A 23,794-nucleotide genomic window follows, 5' to 3' on the forward strand; every position below is an offset into this window, starting at 1 on the left:
CCTACAATTGTAGAATTCTTATGTCAAACCTGAAATATTTAAATTCTCAACTAATTTTAATGCAGATACTATTTAGATTTAATTCTTTATCGATACGGTACGATTAGTTATGGATTTTTATTAGTCTCTTTAATTTTTTATTAATGAGATATCAAAATTAATTAAGATTTTAAAATTAACAAGTATATTGTTTTCGTACTTTTGTTTATAGCAACTAAATGAGATCTAAAATGTTACACCTCGTAAATTTCCGCGTCGACTGCGTCGTAAGCAAACTAATGTAAGCCCAGAGAGGCTATGATACCCCTATAAGGTTAAGGAAGACTTTTAACAAGTGTTAGACAAGTGTCTAAAGGTTTCGGGATCAAGTGAATCGAAGAAATTAAGTCTGTCAAAAATTTGGGAAAACTTGGCAGAATTTTGGACAGGATTTTTGGTCCAACTTGAAAGAGGCATATCTCCTAGAATATGAGGAGTTATGGAGTCCATAACTTATGTAAATTAAAGTTCAGGAAGTTATCTTTCCAATGCAATTTACAGATTGCAAATCTGAGAAATACAGTGAAAGTTACAGTCTGTTTAAAATTTTACGATTTCAATTACGGACCGTAATTTGAATTACAGGCAGTAATTTGTGGCCGTAAAAATTGAGGCGATGAGTTTCCAGAAAGATATAATTATGATCCCCTCTTCATTTATTTCATTTTAACGTAACTCCAAGTCCTAGAAAGCCCTAGAAACCTCTCCAAACATATTCCAACATACTCCGAAGCCTAAATCAAAGATCAAAGTGAAGATTTAAGTGGTTAGGATTTCCAAGTGAGGTCTACACTTGCCTCTTCTTCTTGAAGATGCTTGGGGGAGTATTTCTTAAGGTGGAGTAACCTTGGAATTGAAGTGTCCTTGAATTTTGATGTAAGATTTCATCTTAGTTCCATGTTTATGAGTTTATTTGGTAATTATGTTAAGATTTGAGGAGAAGAAATTGGAAGAAAAGTTCAAATATGAATTTGATGATATTTTGAGTTGTAAATTAACTTAAGCTATAATTATTAGTATGTTATGAGTATAATCTTGCTATGAGGGATAATAATGATGATGAGGAAGTGTTGTATGCAAGTGTATAAGAGATTGTATTGAAGTTGTTATTATGGATTGATTATGAAAAGAAGTTTTGGTATTGAATTGAGCATAAATTATAAATTGAATGTAACCTTTTGATTATGGTATTATTGATATTGTTAAGGAAGTTTGGGAGCTGTTTTGGAATTTGGTGGAAGTAAGTTATATAGGGGAGATGCTGCCCAAAATTCGTTAGCTCACCTAACAGTCTAGTTTGATCTTATAAGCGTTTCAACGACCTAAACTTATTGTGAATCATCTTGAATGTAGCTTTGCAAACTCAGGAGGATAGGTGAGGAGTAGTAAGGAGACGATGAGGTATGTTAAGGCGGTTCTTTTCTTTCTTAAGGCATGATCCCATTGTTGAGAATTTACACATGATATCCATAATGTCTCTATTCCTAAAAATGCCAAAAGCTTATGATTTCGAAGTTCTTACAAGATTGTTGATAATTATCTTATGATTATTGATCTTTCTCATATGATTATTAATTTTATTCATTGATGTTGATCTCATCTTATGATTTTGTTCTTTCAAGGTGAGATATGTTCAAGATGGTAGTTCCAAAATGATAATCAGAGGTTTACCGACCTTACGTCATTCCGATAGAGTATAGCTTTTATTCAGGCTCTCATGCATGCTTTATATATATGATGTATTTTCTCACACCGCACCGCGCTATAGTCGGCCGGGCAGGCACGTAGATGTGCACACCACTGCAGTGGGCAGGTTATAATGTTACCCCGGACGCGGGATGCCCCGAACGCGGGATGATGATGATATAATGATAACACCGAGCCTAAATGGCCTGGGCAGGATACTATATATATGTATGTATGATTTTTTTTTTTAAAAAGCTAAGCATGCATGACATCCGCCTTAAGAAGTATTCAGATGTACAGGTTATCTCTCTTATCTCATGTTACTTTCATATCTTTTTATTATGTTGTTATTCATGCCTTACATACTCAGTACATTATTCGTACTGACGTCCTTTTGTTTGTGGACGTTGCGTTCATACTCGCAGGTAGACAGGGAGACAATTCAGACTCATAGGCTATTTTCTCAGCGTTGTATAGGAGCATTCCACTTGTTCCGGAGCTGCAGATCAGTTGGTATGGATCCTTGTGTACAAATGGGTATGGTGGGGTCCTGTCCCATCCTTATTATGTTATGTATTACATGTAGAGGCTCGTAGACAGATGTGCACAGTTAGACGTCTTTTGACCTCCTTGGTCTATATTTTGTCATATCATTTTGATAGCCTTGTCGGCTTGTATACATGGGCCCAGTTTGATGACGTATATATATGTATAGCTCTTTTGGGCTTCTGTCCCCACAGATTAATGAGATATATTAGGTAGCACGATGGCCCACTTAGGTATGGATATGAGATGTATGTATGTTTTGTGGTGCTCGGTAGGTTAGCTCCAGGTGCCCGTCATGGCCCTCCGGTTGGATCGTAACATAAACATCAAATGCATACATAACAACATTTCACTATGAGCAGCCATAAAATTTCCGGATAAACGCTGCCATGATAGAGAGGTTTGACTGTATATAGACCCACACACTTGAGGTTATGAGTTGTTCAATATGATTTTCTTTACCTGGATTGATTGGGACTGGAAGAAATATTTTCAAATACTAAGGAGCCGTTTGGACATGGTTTGAAATCATATTTGGACGTGCATTTTGGATATCTTAAGTTGTATTTTCTCTTGTAGACATAAAAACCCCCACAAGTTGTGAAAACTATCAAAACATTGCCAATTCTTATATAATCTTACCAAATGAGCAAGTCTTAGTTCATAACAAAATTAATACGCTACTAGAAGGCCTTTCTAAAAAATGCAACATCAATTGATCAAACTTTAGTTCAATAAAAATAAAAATTTAACATGAATAGTAATGAGATTGGTAGACGTAAATAAATGTAGACATAAATAAAGGTTGGTAGACATAAATAAAGATTGGTGGAAATTAATGAAGTTGGTAAAAGATTGGTGGGAGTAATTGTTAAAGATATCTACCAACTTATAAGTCTATTTTTTTTTTAATATAAAATATAAACTTATAGGTCAAATTTTTTATTTAAAATTTTTGAAACCATGAGATGAAATGCGTGTCCAAACGCTGGTTTCATCTCATGGTTTCAAACTGCATGTCCAGACGCCTACTTATTACCGCATGTCCAAACGCCTACTAATAAGTAGGTGTCTGGACATGCGGTTTGAAACCATCGTTTGGACATGCATTTCATCTCATGGTTTCAAAAATTTTAAATATAAAATTTGACTCATAAGTTTATATTTTGTAAAAAGAAACCCATAAGTTGGTAGATTTTTTTAACAATTACTCCCACTAATTTACCAACCTCATTAACTTCCACCAACCTTTATTTATGTCTACCAACCTCATTACTATTCATGTTAAATTTTCGTTTTTATTGAACTAAAGTTTGATCAATTGATGTTGTATTTTTCAGAAAGGCCTTTTAGTAGCGTATTAATTTTGTTATGAACTATGACTTGCCCATTTGGTAAGATTGTATAAGAATTGAGAATGTTTTGATAGCTTTCACAACTTGTGGGATTTTTATGTCTATAAAAGAAGATATAACTTAAGATATCCAAATTACATGTCCAAACATGGTTTGAAACCATGTCCAAACGGCTCCTAAGTTGTTGTTCTAGACAGCAAACCTAACAAAAAGTAAACTTTTAGAAAATAAACTTATAGAGCCCTTTTGGATTGGCTTATAAGTTGCTAAAAACAGCTTATAAGCTGTTTTCAGTTTTTTTGAGTGTTTGGCTGACCAGCTTAAAGTTATTTTGTGCTTAAAATAAGCTTATCCGTATGGCTTAGCTTATCTAAAGCAGCTTATAAGTTGAAAACAACTTATAAGTAAAAAAAAAAATAAGTTGGGCTACCCTAACTTATTCTTTTTTTGACTTATAAGCTGTTTTTTTAAGCCCATCCAAACAGGCTCTTAATAATCCAGAAATTATTTCATATAAAATTAATTGCGCAACATGTATTCAAATTGCAGAGGAGTATTTAACTCCTTTCAGGATTCACCACCCCCCCCCCCCCGCCCCTTTTCTGTTTGCTTATAATGCCCGTCTACTAATTCAATTGATTTTTATGTTTTCAACTTGAAAGGTTAAAACTAATAATTCGTTGGTTGTTAAGAAAATACTATCTCTTGTTTTATTTATTCTTTTCTATGTAGTGTTGTCCTCTGCTTAAAAATACACAACTTCTTACTTTCTTGATGGCAATTTTGTAGTGGAATGTGAGTGACGGATCCCTAACTTGTTATCAATTTTTTTTTTTTTTATAAAATTGAAATGGATTACGTTCCCTCTTTTTTTCTTTTTTCTTTCTTCCATTGCCTCTGTGGAGTGAAAGGGGACCTTGGAGCCCTGAGTTTTGGAGCACTTGATTGTCGTTGGGAGCTAGGGATTGAAAAAAGATGACTTTAAATTTCTGTAAGTTCAATAAATTAAACGATTAACCAAAAATAAAAATTCCGCACTCAAATTTTTGTAAAACTATACATATGGAATCAAATTAAATTCATTTAACAATACATATGATAATACTAACAAACCCAACACCCGAAAATGCTTGATACATTACAACGTGCCGGCTTGAAATGTTAGATTGCATAATTGGACTGAAGATCTATGTGAAATAATAATAATAATAATAATAATAATAATAATAATAATAATAATAATGATAATAATACTAATAAAATTATTATTATTATTATTCACTATAAAAAATTAGAATTAGTTATGAATTTCATCGCTAATCTGGCGCTAAATTTCTCATAGCTAACATAAAAAATTGATAATATGTTGTTGATCAGGATTAGCGACGAATTATGCTATTTTAGCTACAAATTTCATATGTCGCTAACTCATGTTATTTTTAGTAGTGATTATTATCCACTTAGGCCAAGTTAGACTTATAAAAGCACTACTATCTGAACAAAATGTTGACTGTCTTAACATCTAGGTTCTATTATTAGTAGAAACCAGTTTATCAAAAAGAAGTATTTGCATATACCAAAGGAAAAATGGTCCATGTGGAAGAATAGGGACTAAACTGCACAATAACATGTGATCCTTCCGGTTAGGGGGGTTTATGTGTCGATTTTGAGTTAAAACCAAAATCAAACCAAACTAGTCGGTTTTTACAATTATTAAAACAAACCAAACCAAATATGATAAATATCTATAGGTTTGATTGTAGTCGGTTTGGATCGGTTTGAGTCGGTTTTTAAGAAAACTAACGGTATTTCGCTCTTTCATGTTTTTTCCCTACAATTAAGAGAGAATTTTATATCTTTTTCCAACTTATAATTCTTTATTACATTTTTATTGTGGTAGCTATAGTTTCCTTGGATTATGGAGAAAATGTCTTAGGATTTATAAGTTTTAATTTAGTGAATAAAGTTTATAAGAAATACAAAAAATAAAGGGAAAATTTCACTTATAAACAATTTATGGGTAAAAATTACATATTCATAGCCCATATTTTAAATTACAAACTTTTCATGGCCCAACTTGAATATTCAACTTTATACAACAATATACAACTCTATACACTTACTGTAGACAATACATACACTTTGTATAAAAGTGTATAATAATGTATAAGATTAGGTGTTTATACATGAGGGGGTTTATACATAATGTATAAAGGGTGTTTATACACACTTCTACACCGTATAAAAGTGTATACAAGTGTATAATAGTGTATAGTACTTCTACACTGATATACGTTATACAAATTTCTACAAGAAATCCATCTCCAACTCTCTCCCTTTTCTCTATGTTTGCTAAAATTCATTATCAGTAAGCAAAATAAAGATAGAGAGCATCAAGCATCAAACATGGGGAACGGTACTACTACAACAACAAAATGGAATTTCAAAAAGAACGAGAAATTGGTGAGTGTTTGGGTCTTACTGTAAGAAGTGTTCTTAACAAGTTGAGGTCTTGTGTTGACCCAACTGATAACCGACCCATTATCCCTCTTGGCCATGGCGATCCTTTTGCTTTCCTTGTTTTAGGACTACTCCCGTCGCTGAAATTGAATTTCTGATATGGTTCGCTGCTTTACTGCCGATCTACTTTGTGGCTAATTCGGGTAAATGGGCTAAAACGGGTAATTATTTTGCTTTAATTGTCATAGAGCATAAAGATCCCCAAAATAAATCTAGGTAAATGTTATAGTTGTTTCTTTGAATAAATGAGTTTCAATTCATGAATTTCTTTTAAAAAAATGTATAAAGTTCATTAGCCTATTAGAGATAAAAAAAAATTGCTTAAAAAGTATTTATAAAAATTAATATATTGTATATATATAATTATAAGAATTATGTATAAAATTTGTCGGTTCGGTTCGGTTCAGTTTTTCCTTTGGTTTGCTTTTAGTAAAATAAGAACCAAACCAAATATTATCGATTTTTAAAAATTTAAAACCAAACCAAACCCAACTCAAGTAAATATCAGTTATTAATCGGTTTGGTTCAATTTCCGATTTGGATCAGTTTTTAACCAAACCGTGAACACCCCTACTTCCGATCCAAAATAATTGATGTTTTAACCTTTAAAAGTTAGTCCAAAATACTTGAGATTTCACAAAACCAAAAAAGTATTTAGTTTCTCTTTCCTAATTTGCCCTTGATATATTCCTATACACTTATAATATTTATGTAAACCTAAAAAAAAAAATCATAATTAAGTGTATTTTAATCAAAACATCTTAATTTTTTGGACTTAATAAATTCCTTAATCCATGGATCCAAGCTTTAACACTTTAATTATTTTGGACCGGAGGGAGGATTTATTTAAACAGTAATTGTCAAAGGTTGCACAAGTTTTTTTTTTTTTTAATTACATAGGGTAGGAGAAGGGAAATGGGGAGGGAATTACAAAGGTGGCGAATAGAATCCTCACCAAAATTCAAGTAGTCAGACAACTGAGCTATTACCTTAACAAGTTTCAGTTAGGGCAAGTAACAATCACTGGGGATAACATAATAACTTTTAAAAGCTTGAGGAGGTTACATGTTCCGAGCTCAGTCCACAAGGGACCAAAGTAACATTTTCACGAAATTGTGTATGGAGAAGAAAAGAAACACTGAAAATTAACCTTCTCTCTGTCAAATACTGTATAAGACAACCCAGTTCAACCAAGAAGTCATCTTTTCTTTCTAATTTTGGTAGAAAAGAATATGAAGAACCAGGGCATAGCTATTGAGACTGAAGGAGTTTTCAAAGAAAATCATCACAAAGATGACTTCTTTATTTCAGTGCCAAAGAGTGAAAATGGTTGAGGGTCTATATAGGAATTACAAGTTTCCAGTCAAACAATTCTTGGCTGCCTTTATTCTAGTAATGTTACAATCTTTACTCCTTTTTGTTCTATGAATATATCTGTTGTGTCAATTATTAGTAAATTCTGATTTTGGTCCTTGTGATTATTTGACCTTCAATCAATTAAAGTGTGTGCTTTTGGTCCCTTTACATAGGAAATATTTGGACTAATTTTAGAAGTATACAAGTTTAATCTAAAACATGAGTATTAAACAATGGAACGATTAATAATTCTGTAAGTTTGTTAATAATCATAAGCAAAAGGATCAAAAGTACACATTTCAAGTAATTGAAAGTTAAATGTGCTTAGTCAGATATCATAAGGACTAAAGTCAGAATTTATTATTAATTGAGGGGTCAAAAGTACTATTAACCCTTGTATTTTTCTTTTGAGTGGAAATGATATTAATGTATCCTCTCTTTTGTGGCTTGTGCATGTATTGTCATGATTGCAATTGTACACAAAGTTGCATGCCATATAATGGAAGCAAGTGAACCAACTTTTTAGTTTTAGAGTATAATTTGTGTAGTTTGGGGGAAAAATGATTTTGCGTAAGAAAGGGTTGGTTTTTACGATAAGTTTACCAGATTACAACTGTGACAGACAATAACTAAGAAGATGAAGGGCGAAATAAAGTGCATTGGTTTGAAGTGGGGTGGGGGTGATTGAGGGCCATGCAAGAGGTTTGTTTTGTTCATCATCTTTCACAAAATTGCATGTGAACTGATGGTGAATTATATCAAGAATCAAGCACATACAAGTCAAAGGCTTTTTCTTTGGTGAAATTTATTAAGTTTGATCATAGTTAGAGTAAGGCATGACACCTTAACTTGGCTTCAACTGGCTAGTAAACACCTCAACTTTGAGAATGCACATCTAGACATCTCAACTTGGTTTAAGTTGGCCCAGTAAACACACCCACCCTACATGGCTTTTTGCATGAGTTACATGGCATCCTACATGGCATTTCGCGAGTGTTTACGGGGCTAACTTAAACCAAGTTGAGGTGTTTAGATGTGCATTCTTAAAGTTGGGGTGTTTACTTTCCAGTTGAGGCCAAGTTAAGGTGTCTATATATGTATTATATTTATGCCGTTAAAGTAATAGACAATCTCTGTTGTCCCTGTGATTAGCTGGGTCTAGTAGAGTCTTTTTTTATCGGTGAGTTGTACGTGTAGTAGGTGTTATGGCCTTGATGTTGACGTATATGGTGGCCTTGTTGGTCCATGTATATATACCTTTTGGGTTGTTCACATATCAATGTTGTCATATCCTTCTTCTCTCCAGGTTATCATGGGTGTTGGCCTTGACGGCCTCGGTTGTTCTGTATATGTTGGAGTTATGTGTAGTACAGGTAGGCACGCTCGGTCAAGTAACGCACAGGGTGCCGGTCTCGCCTCCCCAGGTTTGTGATAGTAATTGATTTGTGTATCAGTACTTATTGTAACTTCAGTAGTAATCTGCCTTTTGCACTTCCTGTCCTCCCTTTTGTTTCTGGCTTATTTTATCATGGCATTCTGTTACAAGCTGGTTGCATCATAAGGGAAGAAATTATACTAAATTCACAAGTGACTAGGTTGCTGTATTTAAAGGTCATTGCGTAAATCTAGGGATATTTATTCATCTGTACCGTGATGTCAAACAAATAAGGTGTTAGTGTTTTTCCGACCCCTTGATCTAATTTGTAAATACATTCAGTTAGAAGATCATAGTTCTTCTCATCGTACCAGCAAATTATATTTTCAATATTCCAGCCACATTTAAATCATTCTTCTGCTTCTGATTTCCGTATATGTTGTAACGTTATTTAAGCAATAATAACCGTTTGCTTTGATAAAAAACTATATAACGATTAACTAGTGCCAGAGAGAGACTATTATCTCTGCAACGATCAGTATTTTCTTAATAGTTGGGTTAGATGCTTATCCAAGTTGACCATTTAAGTTGAGTTCTTGTATATTTCTTTCTGTCAGCTCGTATAGTTATTCTCTGGAGTGTAGAAAACCTAATATACGTGGTTTGAGATTTTTTTCTGGACGACTTTACTCTTGTTTAAGTGTGGGATCTCCTATTAGCCTATCATCAAAGAGTGGTGTAACAAATTAGTTAGATGACCTGGATCACCAAATATAATATTCGTAAGGGCTCGTTTGGTTCGAGGGATAAGGATAAATAATTCCGGGATTATATTTGAGATGAGTTTATCCCATGTTTGGTTGGGATAAAATCTCGATATAACTAATCCTGGGATTAGTAATCCCGGGATTGTAGTGTTATTTTATCCCTGTGGGAGCGTGGAATAACTAATCCCGGGATAACTAATCCTAGGATAAGTTATCGTGGGATAACTTATTTTCAACCAAACGACCCCTCAAAGTGCAGAAACAACCATTGATTCGGATGAACATTTCCCATGTATTTGTTGGGTGGTTATTACATGTCACTAGAACAATGCAGATGGAGTACCTTATCGATGGCCCATTTCAGCATGAATATTATCTCAGTACAACAACAACAACAACCCAGTGGAATCCCACACCGTGGGGTCTGGGGAGGGTAGAGTGTACGCAGACCTTACTCCTACCAAGGTAGGACGGCTGTTTCCGAAAGACCCTTGGCTCAATAAAAAACATAAAAAGAGGTCAGATACGGCTAAGAAATTCAAAGCGATATGTAAATGCAAATAACGAAAGCGACACAGATAAAATAGAATAATCAAAATACAGGAAATAATAGATAATAGCAGAAATCAGAGCACAAGAAATTATACTGCGATAATGTGCCTACTAATAAGGAAGGATAACGAGACTATCTACTAGCCTTCTACCCTAATGTGGGTCCTCCACACCCTCCTATCTAAGGTCATGTCCTCGCTAAGCTGTAACTGCGCCATGTCCTGTCTAATCACCTCTCCCCAATATTTCTTCGGCCTACCCCTACTTCTTCTGAAACCATCCATGGCCAACCTCTCACACCTCCGCACTGGGGCATCCGTGTCTCTCCTCTTCACATGCCCAAACCATCTCAGTCTCGCTTCCCGCATCTTGTCTTCCACCGAGGTCAACTTTCATCTTTTGAACGTGAGAGATCTTAACTGGCCAACACTCCGCCCCATACAACATAGTCGGTCTAACCACCACTTTGTAGAACTTGCCCTTAAGTTGTGGTGGCACTTTCTTGTCACATAGCACTCCGGAAGCGAGCCTCCATTTCATCCACCCTGCCCTAATACGATGTGTGACATCCTCGTCAATCTCCCCGCTGCCTTGCATGATAGACCCAAGATACTTGAAACTACTTTTCTTCTGGATGGCCTGGGTACCAAGCCTAACTTCCACGCCAACCTCCTGAGGTGCTTCACTGAACTTGCACTCCAAGTACTCTGTCTTGGTCCTACTCAGCTTAAACCCTTTAGACTCCAAGGTATGTCTCCAACCCTCCAGCTTAGCGTTAACTCCACTACGAGTCTCGTTGATCAGGACTATGTCATCCGCGAAAAGCATACACCATGGCACCTCACCTTGAATTTGTCGCGTCAATCCATCCATCACCAAGGCAAATAAAATCGGACTAAGAGCTAATCCTTGATGCAACCCCATCACAACCGAGAAATGCTCTGAGCATAAATATTATCTCAGTATTTGCAAATATTGAAGTTTAATATTCAACTATTTGCAAATATTGAACTTTTTTATTGAATTTCAAATTAATTATCGGAATAATTGTTTAAAGGTGAGCTCGTCGCACATGGCTTGCCTAGTGCGGGTTATCTCTCTTGTGTGGTTTGCGGGCTATTTCACAAGAGCGGGTTTACCTTGTGCGCACCCGAAGGGTAGAGGCTGCGCGTTCCCTTGTGATTAAAAAAAAAAAAAAACCTGTTTAAAGGTGTATTTCAAGTGAAATACTGGTCCCACAAATCTTCAACTTCCACAGTTGTTTTTCCAACTCAAGTTCATGTTTATAACAATTTCAACTTCATATGTTCATCTTTGATCAATTTCAACTCAAATATTATTCATATGTCTGCCTAGACCTGTTACAGAGATCTTCTAGATTGAACAGCTAGAAAACATGTAAGTGTACTTCTTAGCATTGCATCCTATCAAGTAGGTCGAAATTCCTATGATGTTACTATCTGCTGCAGTATCTGAAGCCTGGAGGCATGTGATATTCTGGCCAACTTTGCTTCAACTTTCTCTTGAAGCTATGGAACCTATGGAGCATAGCAGATTTCTTTTGGTTGGGTAATACACCTTTAAGTGCAGTGTAAAGTCAGCTCCGTATATCATCCATAATCACTTTCAATTTCAATTAGAACTTGGTATCGATGTGTTTAGAAAATGTAGAATTGATGAATGAGGAAAGTGCTTCCCCGAAGGAAAAGTTATTTTCTTACGGAATGGATGTTGGCGAGGGTGAATTCTGATCCTCGATTCTCTGTTAAAATGTTACTTTACTTAGCAAAGCATATTTGAGTGAATCAGTGTGAAGAGGCTCTTTAACTCTAATTAGTCTCCATATTGAGTGATGAATAGTTATTGGGGTTGGCCATTTTGTCACCTTCTTCATTTTAAGGTTTTTGGTGCTGATTTGCATTTTATATTCTAATCTAATTTCAAGGATAGTGATTTGAATTGACTGCTGTACTTTCTTTGTTTTGGGAAATGAACTCCCGTGTCTCCTTTCAATGAAATCGTACCATAAAATCTCTCCTGGTGGATTAGTCGAGGTGGGCGCAAGCTGGCTGCTTGGCTCAGACATCACCGTCGAAAAAGAAATTCTAGGTTCTCTATACATTACATACAATGTTATTTGCAAAGATTCTTAAACTTGAAATTATAGTATAAAGCCAAGTAATCCATGGAAGGAAATAGTATTCAAAACGTACTTAAATTCCTATCCATCACATTTTGAAAAATATAAGTCATATTGGAAAGGGCAGAAAATTGGTAACAAAGGGAAGATAATTACTGTTAATAGAGAAGGAGAAAAACCCGACATGTGAAATGTCATTTGAGGCAGCTTCATATTTTCAAATCAATTTTGTGATAATTAGACTCTTGGGACCGGTAATATTAATTTGCTCGGTATCTCCGCATAATAGACACTGAAGTATCCTCCGTTTGGGGAAAAAAATTTAAAAACCTGCTGTCATAAGTTTCTTTCCAATTTTTGAAAGATTCCCCCCTTCAAAATTCAAATATAATTACCATTCTTTTTTTCTTTGGGATAGCTATAAAATTGACCTCTTTAGGTTCAAGAAAGAACAACGCGAGCCTCCACGACAAAGGTTAGTTCTTCCATTTCCTTTTGCCAATTACTTTTTCTATTTTTGCTTTTGTTGTAGATTGAATAAATTGAGAATCCATTCATCTTGCTGTTGCTCTTATGTGACTAGGGTGCAAAAATGGAAGAAAAGGGGAAAGAGAATAGCACTGCCGATATGAGGAACCTGAACAAGCATTGTATGGACATTGAAGTCATCCCTAAACTGGAAATGCTGGTTGATGGTCAGCTGTGTTGTGCAGACGAAGAGCTGATAATTCATTATCTCTATAAGAAAATGATAGGCCAGCCCTTTCCCAATCAGATTATTCATGAAGTCGACTTCTTCTTGTACCATCCTCAGCAGCTTTCTCGTATAGTGCTCTCTCTCTATCTCTGTGTGTGTATGTGTGTGGGGAAAACTGTTTTCTCGTAATTTTTTTTTTCGCGAATGTTTATCATCTGAAAGGTGTTTTTGTTTTCTATTTAATTTGTGGATTCGTGGTACCGAACATTTCTTTAGTGAATGTGCCTGGTGACTATGTTGGTCGGACTCGGTGCGGGTATCCCATCCGGGTGCAGATCTAGAGGTTGGATTCTTCCTCACATAAATTTTAGGATTCGGGTATATCGATCCGAGTGTGGATACGGGTGCTGGTATATGGCCAATAAATGTATCTTATGACATATAAAGTATATATTTAGTTAAATTTAATGAACTAAAACTAATAAAACTTCATTCTTTATAAACACCAATGTTTTATCTTATCTTGCATAATAGAAAAGCGTTCTCATACTTATATATATATATATATATATAACTATAAACCCAAAAATCAAACCAAATATGCAATCAATCTATACTTCTTGGTCATAGAATGTGGTCAAATTACCCGAGGTAAGTTGATCAAATCCGGTATGGATCCCACACCCACACCCCTGTCATGTCGATATATATATATATATATATATATATATATATATATATATATAACTATAAACTCAAAAATCAAACCAACTATGCAATCAATCTATACTTCTTGGTCATAGAATGTGGTCAAATTACCCGAGGTAAGTTGACCAAATCCGGTATGGATCCCACACCCACACCCACACCCACACCCATGTCATGTCGATATGGGTGTGCCAGAGATTTTGAAGAGTCCGCGCAACATAAGCCTGGTGAAGGCTTGGTTTCCACACTGAATAGCTATCTAACAAATCTGAACAAGTTCAGTCATTAGATTACTGCACTTTAAAGTGCAAACACTCGGAAAGACCGCCTTTTCTCCGAATTCAGAGAATCTTTGTTCTTGCAATGCATGATGTATCATGTAAAGAGGATCCATTTGGAGCAACAAGAAAATGCGTCATGGAGGTCTAGACAGCCGTATTATTGTCTTAGTTTGTAAATAAATTTTAGGTTGTGAATATTTATTTTTTCATTTTTTTTTTTTAATGATTGTGGTGTCCCGGCCGGTGTGCACGCACCTTGACTAATCGGGGTACTGCTACCTCCCTCCCCACCCCCACCCACAATGGCACTGAGTAACTCTGACTACCAAGTATTTATTTTATTCCATTACCCGTGTTAGGAAATCCCAAACTTTATCTTATCTCCCTAAGGTAAGACCTGACAGTGATTTTTCATTTCTTTTTATGTTTTTGATAAATATCCATGTCTTCTTCTCTTACGCATTGTCTGTATAATTGTCTGCTATTGTTGCCCACATTTGGGTGTGGTGGATCGAGAAGCTTGGAGATGTCGTCTCTTATAGTAGCATCAAGACGAATTTTACATCTCCCAATCATTTTACTGTCATTGTCTTGCTTTTGGTTTATAGATCTCACTCTTGGTGAAAGAAGCTAGTTTCATATTGGCAGAGATGCACCTTCCATCTCAAGCGGAAGAATGGTACTTTCTGAGCCCAGCAAACAAAGACGGTCAATCCAACAGCACGAACAATGGCGGATATTGGGAATCTTGTGGAACAGATTCCCTCATCCACAAGGATGGTGAGCTGATTGGATACAGAAAGACACTAATCTACATTGACGAGAAGCATGAGGAGGATAGGAGCAGGACTGAGTGGCTAGTGCACGAATACAGACTGGATAGTACTGGTACAACTTCTGACGACATGCAGGTATGGTGTTAACTTATATTAAATTAAGTAATAGGACATACTTATTTGTAAGAGTTGGGAGTTTAGGTATACATAATGATGTTGTGAGTTTGAGGACAATTGATATCCGCACTTAATAAGACTGGTAATGGGCTTATGTCTAGCATATACAATTGTTGCTGTGAAGAAAAGAGTGCCATAGGAGATTGTATTTCATCATTTTGTAAAACAAGGAAAAGTGAAAGTCAAGTAGGCAACCCCTGCGCACCAGTTATTCTCCTCCAAGCGAGAGAGGAACTAGATGCCCGTTTTATCTGTCTTGAATTTGCATTGAACAACTTGAGGAACAGTAAAAGTTTCTCTTGGAGAAGTAAATCAAGAGTTCCCTCCCTCTTACTGTCTTCTTATCCTTCCTTGGACCAACATACTTCTAGTGACTTAAACTAGAATTGGATAACTTCAATGGGCATCCTGTTATAATTACTAGCGGATATGTCATGTACCTGTTTCATTTATATGAAGTCCCGTTCCAAGAAGCTGATGCACCAACTTTTTAAATTACAAGTGTAAAACAGTCCGTATGAGCAATTACTCATACAGAGTTGGTGTACCAGTTGGGAAAAGAAACTGATTTGGAATTGTGTTTTAGCTTCTTTATTTTCAATGAAGATTAAATATAGAATATCTTTCTGGTGCTAATTATTTTAATTTTCTTCCTGTTGTTAAAGTGGGTAGTTTGCAAGTTATACAAGGTGAGTAACAAGTTAATAGCAGCAGAGAAAAAGGAAGCCACAAAATCTGCTAGTCCAAATGATGGGGTATCTAGCAAGGGCTTGACAATTGAAGGTAATTAGTTTTTGAGGCACTTTTCAAATTGCTTGATCAGCACCGTAGTATTTGCAGCTTTAGATGGAGCTAATGCAAAGCCGCTGGCTCAGCATAATCAATGCTTTACCCTCTTCCTCTTGTAGTCAGAGAGGAAGCGAGCTACACAGTTAATGATGAGGGGCCTAGTAATGTTGGCGATGATTTACATCCTCTGCTTGATACTATTCAAGTCACTGCTGCAACGCTTTACTCCTCTTCAATACTGCTTGATCAGTTAATAGCAGCAGAGGAAAAGGAAGCCCCAAAATCTGCTGGTCAAAATGATGGGATATCTAGCAAGGGCTTGACAATAGAAGGTAATTAGTTTTTGAGGCACTTTTCAAATTGCTTGATCAGCAGCGTGGTATTTGCAGCTTTAGATGGAAATAATGCTTTACCTCTTCCTCTTGCAGTCCCAGAGAAAGCAAGCAACATAGACAATGATGAGGGGACTAGTAATGTTCTTGGCGAAGATTTACATCCTCTGCTTGATACTGATCAAGTCACTACTGCAATGCTTCACTCCTCTTCAATGTTGCTTGATCAAATTTGGAGCTTTGACAAACCTCATACATACCCTTGGCGTCAGCATGACCAGGGAACTGTGCTTCCTACTCCTAAGACCCAACATGTAGAGAGAAATACACTTACTCCTCCTACAGGTCCACACAAAGCAACAAACGAAGTGGTTGGAAATAAGCGTCCGATAGGTATGCGTAATTCACAGTCACCGCCTACATCTGGTGAAGGCTTCATGATCCGGAATGCAAAATCTCAGCGTCTGTGTGATGTGGGAACTATGCTTCCCCCTCCCCTGCCTGAAAATGATCAGAGAACAATAGTTCCTACTAAAGCGAGCAGTGATGTTGTTACTGACCCGGTCCCAAGTAACAGTCAGGGCTCTGAGAAACCTGAGTGTTCTGAAAAAAATCTTGATGGGCGCACTGGCATTTTCAGCTTTGATGGTGAGTGGCCGCTATATCCTGATTTAACTGAACTTCCACCATATGATGAATCTTTTGAGTCCTTAACTGCAGAAGTATTGACCTTCTTTAATCAGCCTGATCCTGAATATCCATAGGCATATGACAACAAGAAAGAGGCCAATAAATGTTAGAACCATGTTATGGCAGTCTGTGGTGAGAATTACAGATGTTTTAATTACTTTATACAAACTTCTGCTAGTTGAGTAAAGGTACGAAGGCAGTAGATTTAGGTTTCAGGACCAAATATTGGTGAAGGCCGTCATGTACCATTGTTTCAATTTTTATGGCAAGTACTGTCTAATTTTATCAAGGAATCTGTTAGTTTTTATTATTGTTTATTGTTATCTTTTGTGTTTGTTTTTGTTTTCCAGTTTAATCATCTGGTATTCAAAGTCATGGCCCGGTTAATTCAAATCACGCAAAAAGTGTCCATCAAGGGGGTATAACGCTCCTTATCGAAAGGTTTCCCACTTTTATATTAGCTTTAGGTCTCATCCTTTCCCAATGGAACTTCAAACGGGATTTGTTTTTCTTTCTAATTGTGAGATTAATGAATAAAACTATTTTGTTTTGTCAGTTAGATTAACCATTTTCATTCTCCTAGACAAATTAAATTTCAATGTATGGAAATTTTTTAACCTCAATGTTTCCTTTTTAGTCTTTTGGTCTTTTAGCCTTAGAATATCTAAAAACGACATAAAGTTCAAACATAAAGTTTCTTGTAATGGTATTTTGAAAGATACTCAGAAAAATAAGAACGAATATTCCATATTCTAGATAGGACCATACATAGAAACACGGAAAATTTTGGGTAATTTTTGTTGGAAATAATATAACAAGCTAGTAGGTTTAATGGATGTGCCGAAGGGACAGGCTGAGATAATTGAGGAAGAAACTTTATGTCATTTTTAAATATTTCATCAAGGGAAACATAAAATAAAAAATGAAAATACTGGTGATAGCTGCATTGTACGTTTACGGCTGATAACAAGTTAAAAAGTTAATCTTTATTATTTGCATTATACTACAAATTTAAAGGGAATGGTAAACCATTGTTTTTGTCCTTTGATAGTTGGGATGCTCATTTGTATTCTTTAAAACATTATTTATCGAAGAAATATGTGAAGCTTGTACTTTTGATTTAGGGTATGTTTGGAAGGACATTTTACGTCACGCCCCAAAATGGTTGAGACGTGGCACGGTATCTGATGTCTGTCAACTTGTATTGAGTGGACAGATTTAATGTAATAGCAACCATTTCATGTTCATGTACCATGATTTATTTAATTAGAGACAATATTAAATCATCAAAAGAAAGTAAACACCATTTGAATTAAAGTACGTCAAACACCATTTGAGGGAGTATTAGTTAACTTAGTGATTCTATTCCTATATAACTCCATGACAACAAAACACGGTAGTGCTTTTCTTTATTACTCTTATTATGAATATAAATGTCTAGCAACCTCGTACTTCTTCGTAATTTGTTTCTTTATTAAATTGGCTGAAGTGACTAAAACATCTCTAAACTTGACACGAATTGTAACTTTAATTCTCAAACTATTGATGCACTTCAAGACACTCCTAAGCTTGGCTAACTGGATTTTAATTCACCCTCGCGTTGCCATGTCACAGCAAGTGGAATGCACTCGCTGTCCACTTGGCATTTTCATCCTACGTGTCCTCCACGTAGATAAATTGTTTTTAAAAAAATTGGTAAAACTGATTTTTTTTTATAAAAAATTTGAAACAATGGATTTTTTTTAAAATCTGGAAAATTTGATTTAAAAAATAAAAAAAAATGGAAAATTAGATTTTTAATTAAAATATCTTTAAAAATGGATTTTAAAATAAATAAATTGGAAACTTGATATTTTTTTAAAAAAATGTCCTAAAAAATCCATATTTTCATGATCCGTTTAGGACACTTCTTTAAAAAAGAACTGGAAAACAGTTGATTAAAACTGGAATTTTATACAAATATGGAAAAACTTTTTTTTTTAAATGTGGAAAACCCTTTTTTTTTTTAAATAATCCTGGTAAATTAGATTATTTTTTTAATCTAGAAAAAAATTGTCAGTTTTCCACTTTATTCTTAAAAAAAATCAGTATTCCAGATTTTAAAAAAGTCCAGGTTTTTAACTAAAATTTCAATTTTCCAAATTTGTTTTTTAGAAAAATGGGTTTATTCAGTTTTCCAGATTTTTTAAAAGTCCAGGTTTTTTAATAAAAAATATCAATTTTCCAGATTTTTTTTTAAAAAAAAAGGGGGTTTTGCACATTTTTTTAAAGAAAAATTCAGTTTTCCAGATTTTTTAATAAAAAATCCAGTCCAGATTTATTTTTAAAAAATGGGGTTTCCACATTTAAAAAAAAAATTAGTTTTTTTTTATTTTTAAAAAATATACTTTTTAATGGAGGAAGGGGTTGATTTAGTTGTTGGAATAGGAAAAAAAAATTAAAGAAATGTTTTTTTTTTTTGCTGATGTGGAGCCTCCAACGCGCCTAAAAGTGTTTGTGCACATTTGCTATGCCATGTGGCAATGCGGGGGTGAATTAAAATCTAGTTAGCCAAGCTTAGGGGTGTCTTGAAGTGCATCAATAGTTTGGGGACTAAAGTTGCAATTCGTGCAAAGTTTAAGGGTGTTTTAGGCACTTTTAGGGGTATTTTAATCAATTCAGCCTATTAAATTTTAGTCACTTCAGCCTGATTTAGATGTTGGAATGGGAATTTTTTTTTTAAAGAAATGTAAAAAAAAAAATGTTTTTTTTTTAATAAAAAAAACTTATGTGGAGCCTCCTACACGCCTAAAAGTGTTTGTGCGCACTTGCTATGCCATGTGGCAATGCGGGGGTGAATTAAAATCCAGTTAGCCAAGCTTAGGGGTGTCTTGAAGTGCATCAATAGTTTGGGGACTAAAGTTACAATTAGTGCCAAGTTTAAGGGTGTTTTAGTCACTTCAGCCTATTAAATTTGAAAATAAGGGTGAAAAAAAAACCACGGAAATACAATTTTCTTGATTTCTTGGTTTCTTATTATTTGTAGACTTTCCCTATAAATAAGTAGCAAGTTATATTGTGTTGTCGTGTTTCTATATCCTCTCTCTCACGCTCGCTCTTATTAGTATCTAAAGTTAAAACTTCATAGTATTACTTACTGTTTGCACAGAAAGAATACATACGAAGATGACTCAAAAGAATGGGGATGAATCTTGATGATGAACAAATCATGGGCTTTCTTCTCAAATTTGTTTGTGGTATTCCTATTCAGTGCAACCAAATTAGAGTTGTAGATTTGTATGGCAACAAGAAGCCATCTGAATTATTCGAGACAACTGCTGATAATGTAAATTATTTTATTACTCATTTAAAGAGAAAAACAGGAAAGGTAAATACTTCAGCAGGGCAATTGTTGGCGGTGGTGTTGGGGTATATACCATTAACCATGCGTTTACACATGGTATATTCTAGCAAATGTCAAAGTTAAAAGTCTAAGTGGGAGATTGTTGGGATATCTACTATTAACCATGTGTTTGGCTATAGTATTTATTATAGAATAATTATATTATTCAATTTTAATAAAGAGTTAAATAGATCATGTACTAATATGTGTATCCTTTACTTATATAGTAGATGATTTAGTGTATAGAGTTTAGCTTATACACGGAAGATTAAATCATCAGTTCTTATAAGTATAAAGTTTATGTTCACAATCTAAGTTTAGCTTATACACGGAAGATTAAATCATCAGTTCTTCTTGTGCTAGTACATTTTGTATGTATTGAACGGACCAAGTAGAGATAAGTGTTTTTGTACTGAATATATAAAACAACCTCTCTAGCTCATTGAATGTACTTATACTCTTAATATTGATATGATTATTATGATCAATGTGATTTGTTCATTATTTTGATTTATTAAAAGGTACGACTCAATTGCGGGTCTATGTATTCATGGTAAATTAGATAATGTCAAAATACATTTGTGAAATAATAATTAGTTGATAGAATTCATGTCTCGACTTTGAGATTGATGATACCCCTTTATGGATGCTTATAAGTCTCATGTGAAAACCCTGCAGGTGAATTTTGTATCCGTCACATTATATAAGTTAAGCGGAAATATAAAGGATTCAATTAGTCAATGAATTAAATTGTCAGTAATTTAATTTAATTAATTGGTATCTGTAATCTTAACATGGGGAGTTAAATAAATTTTAATATATGATTTCGAAATTGAACTGATGAGTGCAATTACAAATTTTTAGTGAAATAATTCGTAATTTATTATGGTAGGATTAATTCAGATATTTCGAATTAATTCCATAATAGGAAGCCTCGTTAATTAAATTGTGTGGTCCCTGCTGTGCCCGAATAATAAAGAATTAAATGGAATTCGATTTCTTGGTGGAAAAGAAAGACCTAGCAGGTTTGGGAAAAGGGTTTAAACCCTAAAACCTTTAGTTATAAAAAGGGTCTTATTCCATAAGGAGGCGTGGGTTTTACAAGTTTCTAAACTTTTTCCATATAAATTCGCCCGAATAGGCTAACGGAGCTTTGCAGCACCTTTCTTCTTTTTGGTAGCCCCCGAGACCTCTTTATCAGTTGGGACATACCCAAGGCCAAAGCGAAAATTGTCTTGGGAATAGGAAGTGGCTTTGTGTAGCCATGTAAATTCTTTCCTAAACCCTTCCCAAGTCTGAACCCGTTCTGGAGCATAGTTGATGCAATGATTTTATAGACTACTGACATAAGTGTCTCTGTGGAGTCTATCCTGTAGGCAGCCCCCACCAATTCCATCACGTGGAAGTCTGTTCCTTTTGGCACTGCTTCAATGACAGGCACTGAATTGTCTGGGTAGTTGTGAATGCTACCTTCTCCGTGGATCACCACCTCATCCCACACAAACTTTAGAGATTGACGGAGTGATCCATGTGGATCCATGGTCTTCCTAGTAATAAATTGTAATTTGCAGGTATTTCCATGACTTAGAACTAAGTGACAAATTCTGCCGGCCCTATTTGAATATTGAGGTCAACTTCTCCAGTGGCATCACATCTACCTCCGTCAAATGCTCGTACGTTCGTATGGCTCTGACGATCTTTCCCGTGGTCATAACTCAACTGAACCAGAGAAGTAAAAGAGTTTTATCCACTATAATCAGGATATCAACAATGTGTTGTGAATGGATGAGAATGCGTGCAATGCATATGTCAACATCAACAGTCTGATCAATATCACAAGTACCAACAATCGGGTATGCCAAAAATATATCCGAATTACAAATACCAATAGTGGGTATTCCAACAATATAACTAAAGCACAAATACTAACAGTGGGTATGCCAATAATATAATCGAATCACAAATACCAACAGTAGGCATGCCAACAATATAATCGAAACACAAGTACCAACAGTGGGTACGCCAACAGTATCGTAATCAAGATGATAAAACAGAATCCAACATCAATCAACAACTCATGGCATCAAGCCAACACCACAAAACAATCAAATCACAGCATAACGGGGTGACTAGCCCAAAACACACAACAGGTTAATCAAGTCGATACACATTATTACCACTTCCATTTATCAACTAGGTTCGTTATTAATAGTATAACATAATTAACCACATATTACGAAATTTCTCATCATGAGACATAAATAAATTATGCACCATCCACTACTCCCAAGTCACATAAAATCCACTAATATTCAAGAAACCATACCAAAACTTCCTGAGGAGTCTACAAGCCATAAGCCCGAACACAGTAATCACACAACAATACCATCCTAGGATTCCATCTCAAATCTCCAATTCCTACACATGCATTCTCCGTTCCTTCTAATACACGAATATATGAAACTAACTGAGTCTACCGAAAAAGAAGCCATAACCTACCTCATGGCCGAGCAGGTGTCACGAACATCTGTTGATTCTTCAACTCGATCACCATATCGTAATCCACAAGAAAGAGCTTGGAGACATCCATGAGGTCCAAGAATATAAATTACCATTAGGATTCTTATAAAAGACTTCGAATTGATAAGGTGGATATGGGAATTTATTCTACCTTTAGATTCACTTTCGCAACACTAGATGCACAATTAATCTCCATTCATAGCTCATGACATTATTCTAAGTCACTTAGCTAGGTCAAGTTACCAATTTTATCTATCCTTTAGGAACCCATTTCCAAGATTCATAGTAGAGACCCATTTGTACTCCAATGGGGAAAATGAGAAATTAGGTTAGTAACCATGTTAAGGTGATGAACAAGGGGAAAATAACCCAAAAAGTTTATATTAAGAATAACAAGAAATCATCTTTTTGAATCTTAAGAGATTGAGATACCCATTTGAGGTTTCTAGATGAGGGACTCTAAAAGGGAATCATTAATAGGTAGAAATGAATGAGAGGAGTTAAAAGGATTATCTTTCCCAATAAATAAATTTTGTGGTTTCATCAAGCACCAGGGCGGCTGGACTCTCTAGGGTTATGAAAAATGAGGCCAATTCCCGAAATGTTACTTAAATAGGGGGAATCACTGCTCGTAACCGTAGGGCGATCGAGTCACCGCTCTAGTGGTACCGCTTCTGCGCCCAAGGTACCGCTGGGGCGGTCCTTGAGGAATTTGCTATACCGCTTTTGAGGTTGGCCAACTGCTGCTGTGCCACCGCTTGGGCGGCCTAGAAGGTGCTACAGCGACACAACTGGGCCCAGGTGGCCCGGATCCAATTCTTTACACACAACTCGTATGATTTCCCTATCAAGTTAACGGTTCCCCAAAATGCAAGAGGGTTCAAGTACGTCTCAAGGAGTCAGCGTCACGAATATTTTGGAATTCACAGTAATGAGGAAACGGGTCGTTACATACTACTTGGAAAAGATAAAGCAAAAATCCACTGAGAACTATCGCAAGTATGCGAGTAGGTGGAGAACTGAAGTCGCTCCAGTGCCACCGCCAATGGGCGAAGAAGAGTTAGTCTCTATTTTTATCCGTTCCTAAGAAACGGATTTCTATGATC

General features: G+C 35.4%; 1 protein-coding gene across 5 annotated transcripts; it reads left to right on the plus strand.

Moving 5' to 3' along the window:
- Positions 1-7,142: 7,142 nt before the first annotated feature.
- LOC132634941 (uncharacterized) lies at positions 7,143-17,096 on the plus strand. Of its 5 annotated transcripts, none has more exons than XM_060351149.1 (8): positions 7,143-7,538; positions 8,809-11,765; positions 12,755-12,811; positions 12,920-13,160; positions 14,671-14,933; positions 15,641-15,758; positions 15,884-16,096; positions 16,193-17,096. In XM_060351149.1, exons 4-8 carry the CDS (start codon positions 12,929-12,931, stop codon positions 16,858-16,860), a joined length of 1,494 nt encoding a protein of 497 aa, XP_060207132.1. In that variant the 5' UTR covers positions 7,143-7,538; positions 8,809-11,765; positions 12,755-12,811; positions 12,920-12,928; the 3' UTR covers positions 16,861-17,096. The 5 variants fall into 5 exon arrangements, with proteins under 5 accessions (XP_060207132.1, XP_060207111.1, XP_060207117.1 ...); XM_060351128.1 differs by having other exon boundaries at positions 8,809-8,926; XM_060351134.1 differs by having other exon boundaries at positions 8,809-8,926; positions 11,666-13,160.
- Positions 17,097-23,794: the final 6,698 nt, after the last annotated feature.

The sequence above is a fragment of the Lycium barbarum genome, chromosome 1 (assembly GCF_019175385.1).
Source record: "Lycium barbarum isolate Lr01 chromosome 1, ASM1917538v2, whole genome shotgun sequence".
Taxonomy (NCBI): domain Eukaryota; kingdom Viridiplantae; phylum Streptophyta; class Magnoliopsida; order Solanales; family Solanaceae; genus Lycium; species Lycium barbarum.

Excerpts from the sequence above, each read along its gene's own strand:
- LOC132634941 (XM_060351149.1), top strand. The coding sequence starts at position 12,929 with ATGGAAGAAAAGGGGAAAGAGAATAGCACTGCCGATATGAGGAACCTG. Across the intron at positions 13,161-14,670 it reads CCATCCTCAGCAGCTTTCTC|AGATGCACCTTCCATCTCAA; the intron begins GTATAGTGCTCT and ends TCATATTGGCAG. Across the intron at positions 15,759-15,883 it reads CAAGGGCTTGACAATTGAAG|TCAGAGAGGAAGCGAGCTAC; the intron begins GTAATTAGTTTT and ends TTCCTCTTGTAG.